The sequence below is a fragment of the Sphaeroforma arctica genome (assembly GCF_001186125.1).
Source record: "Sphaeroforma arctica JP610 unplaced genomic scaffold supercont1.226, whole genome shotgun sequence".
Taxonomy (NCBI): domain Eukaryota; class Ichthyosporea; order Ichthyophonida; genus Sphaeroforma; species Sphaeroforma arctica.
In genome coordinates this window covers 57,782-60,243 of record NW_014040332.1, presented here as the reverse complement: position 1 = coordinate 60,243, position 2,462 = coordinate 57,782, and the positions used below count along the sequence as shown (strand labels likewise).

General features: G+C 42.8%; 2 protein-coding genes across 2 annotated transcripts in view; both read left to right on the top strand.

Moving 5' to 3' along the window:
- The first annotated feature begins 91 nt into the window (after positions 1-91).
- On the top strand, positions 92-939 carry SARC_04169 (hypothetical protein). Its single transcript, XM_014302012.1, has 2 exons — positions 92-421; positions 563-939. The coding sequence occupies exons 1-2, from the start codon at positions 152-154 to the stop codon at positions 746-748; spliced, it is 456 nt and encodes a 151-aa protein (XP_014157487.1). The 5' UTR covers positions 92-151; the 3' UTR covers positions 749-939.
- Positions 940-1,607: 668 nt separating this feature from the next.
- SARC_04168 (hypothetical protein) overlaps positions 1,608-2,462 on the top strand; it is a 3,892-nt gene continuing 3,037 nt past the window's right edge. Inside the window, exon 1 of the mRNA XM_014302011.1 lies at positions 1,608-1,885. Coding sequence (XP_014157486.1) covers positions 1,649-1,885 — 237 coding nt within the window. The 5' untranslated portion in view covers positions 1,608-1,648. The remainder of the gene's footprint in view (positions 1,886-2,462) is intronic.

Genomic DNA, 2,462 nt, shown 5'->3' with positions numbered 1-2,462 from the left:
CTGTGTCTGTGTGTGTCTACATATATATATCTACTCGGTTTTTATACAATATTTCGCTCATGCTATCTCGTAACGCAATGCTTTTATCATACAAAGAGATCACTTCCGGTGCCGAGAGTGCAAGTCGCATCTGTCAGATTTGCCCTTCATCATGGGCGATGACGGCCACGTGTACTGTGTGAGTGACTATGCGAAGAAGTTCGGGGATGTCTGTAAAGTGTGCGACACTCCCATACTGCCGAGCGAGACCACAGTCAAGGGGGGCGAGTTTGCCTACCATGTGGAGCATTTTGTATGCTTCCACTGCAAACTGAGCCTGGTGAACCAGAGCTTCATCCAGAAATACGACAACATATACTGCCTTGCAGACTTCTACAATATCATCGCGGACAAGTGCGAGAAATGCAATACGCCTGTACAGGTACGTTCTCCTACTTAGAACCAGCAGCCGATCACAGACTTATTGGTTCTATCGATCCGTCCCTCTTGGTTCGAACTGTGTACTGTTCCATCTTCTTATCTACGTGCATACGTTGTTTTATTGAACTCTCGTACATCACAGGACTCCGATTTCATCGATGCCATGGGCTCGTCTTGGCACGTGGAGTGTTTTGTGTGCCACCGGTGCAAAGCATCGCCAGATTGCGCGGAGGGTATGTACGAGCATGACGGAGCACCCTACTGTCACAAGTGCTATAAGGATATACGGACTGAGGTGTACGAGAAGACCGGCGTGGAGTTGCCCTAAGTGCCTGTGACATTTAGAGGTCTAGAGGTCGAGACTGGTCGCCATTGCCGTGCGTCGTATAGAGCGCTTGATAGAGAACGTACTAATAGTGAGAAAGAGCGTATGGAGGTATCCTAACTCCATAGCCAACTATCATCAGGCCAAACTGCAGGCGCGAAAATTTAAGTTAATAAATATAATATAAAATTGCAGTCGTACAACATAGTCGCCATCCTACCGTAGGTGTCGGCGTAGAGCTTGTCCACACTAAATACAGAAATAATTTTCTGATGAGAAAATCTCAGTGCAACTTTTTAGCTACAAATAACCCCTCTAATGCTATGGACAATACATATTCAAGTGTTTCCTACGGTGCAGAAGCATGGACTCGATCCTTCTCATTACCTGCGTGAGAGCAATCTATACCTTGGCAACCTTTCCTCCAACCCCACTCAGAAAGGTGGGCATCGAATACGTTTTGCCTGGCACAATACTAGATAAGAAATCGATACCGTTGTAAACTCCCGCATCTCCTCGGCTTATTAGTATTGAGCGTTGAGACTTGCCTAAGGAAAACATTAGCAGAATAGTGCAGCCAACGAGGGATTTAAAGAGCTCAGTGGCTGTGCATATTGAATGTCCTGTAATTCGTATCTGCCGTATACTGTCGTTTACGAGGTGTCTAAAAATACGACACTAATTCCCAACAAAAAATAACACCCCCCCCTTTTCAAAATAAATGCCCCCAAAATGCCCACACACAATCAGATCACTATAGCAATACGAAATATGACCAAAAATAGAAAATACGCACATGTATGTCTGATGAATAGATAAGAGTGTTGGATTTTAAAATGTTGAATAGTTTCGAATAATTCATAATCACTCTACCCCGTCAGGCCGTCACTGCTGTTAAGCACAATGTCTTCAAACAATCCTCGCCTGGGTATACTCACTGGTATTTCATATGTGTCTGGGGTAGACTACTACCGCACCATAAATGAACTGGCCTCGAGTCTGCTGCCCAGAGGGCGTACTATGATTCGGAATCCTCATATGAACCTGGTGTCTGTTGATTGCGATGAATATGCAACATATCTTAACGACGGTGACATGAATGGTGTGCTGGAGTACCTGTACGATGCTGTCAAGAGGCTGGTAAGAGATACTGTTCTTCCGTGCGTTTACGGTACAGATTATAACATACATGACGACATTTGCTGTTCAGATGAACCGTCTAAAATGCATAGAGCATGACAAATGCACGTGTTTGAAATATGAATGATATGTGTGTATAACACTATTGAGCGTTTCATCGAACACCCTTAATCTCCCACTCATGTACGCTTTATTTGTCTAGATGAGTATACTCTACGAGTATTATCTATATACCCACGTTCTGAACCATGCACAATCTACAGTACCATGCACAATCTACAGTATATGCTATCTCAATTTACGTACGTGATCTATATATTTTTCTATCAGAACTTCTGCAATCCTCGTGGAAAAATGCAAATTAGCCTGTGCACTCAACGAAGCCTCCGCCTTATATATATATATATATATATATATATATATATATATATATATATATATATATATGTGTGTGTGTGTGTGTGTGTGTGTGTGTGTAGTAGTGTGTGTAGTAGTAGTATATACTACTCTACTACTACTACGTACGTACGTACGTAACCGTAAACGTAACGTAACTAACGTAACGTAACGTAACGTA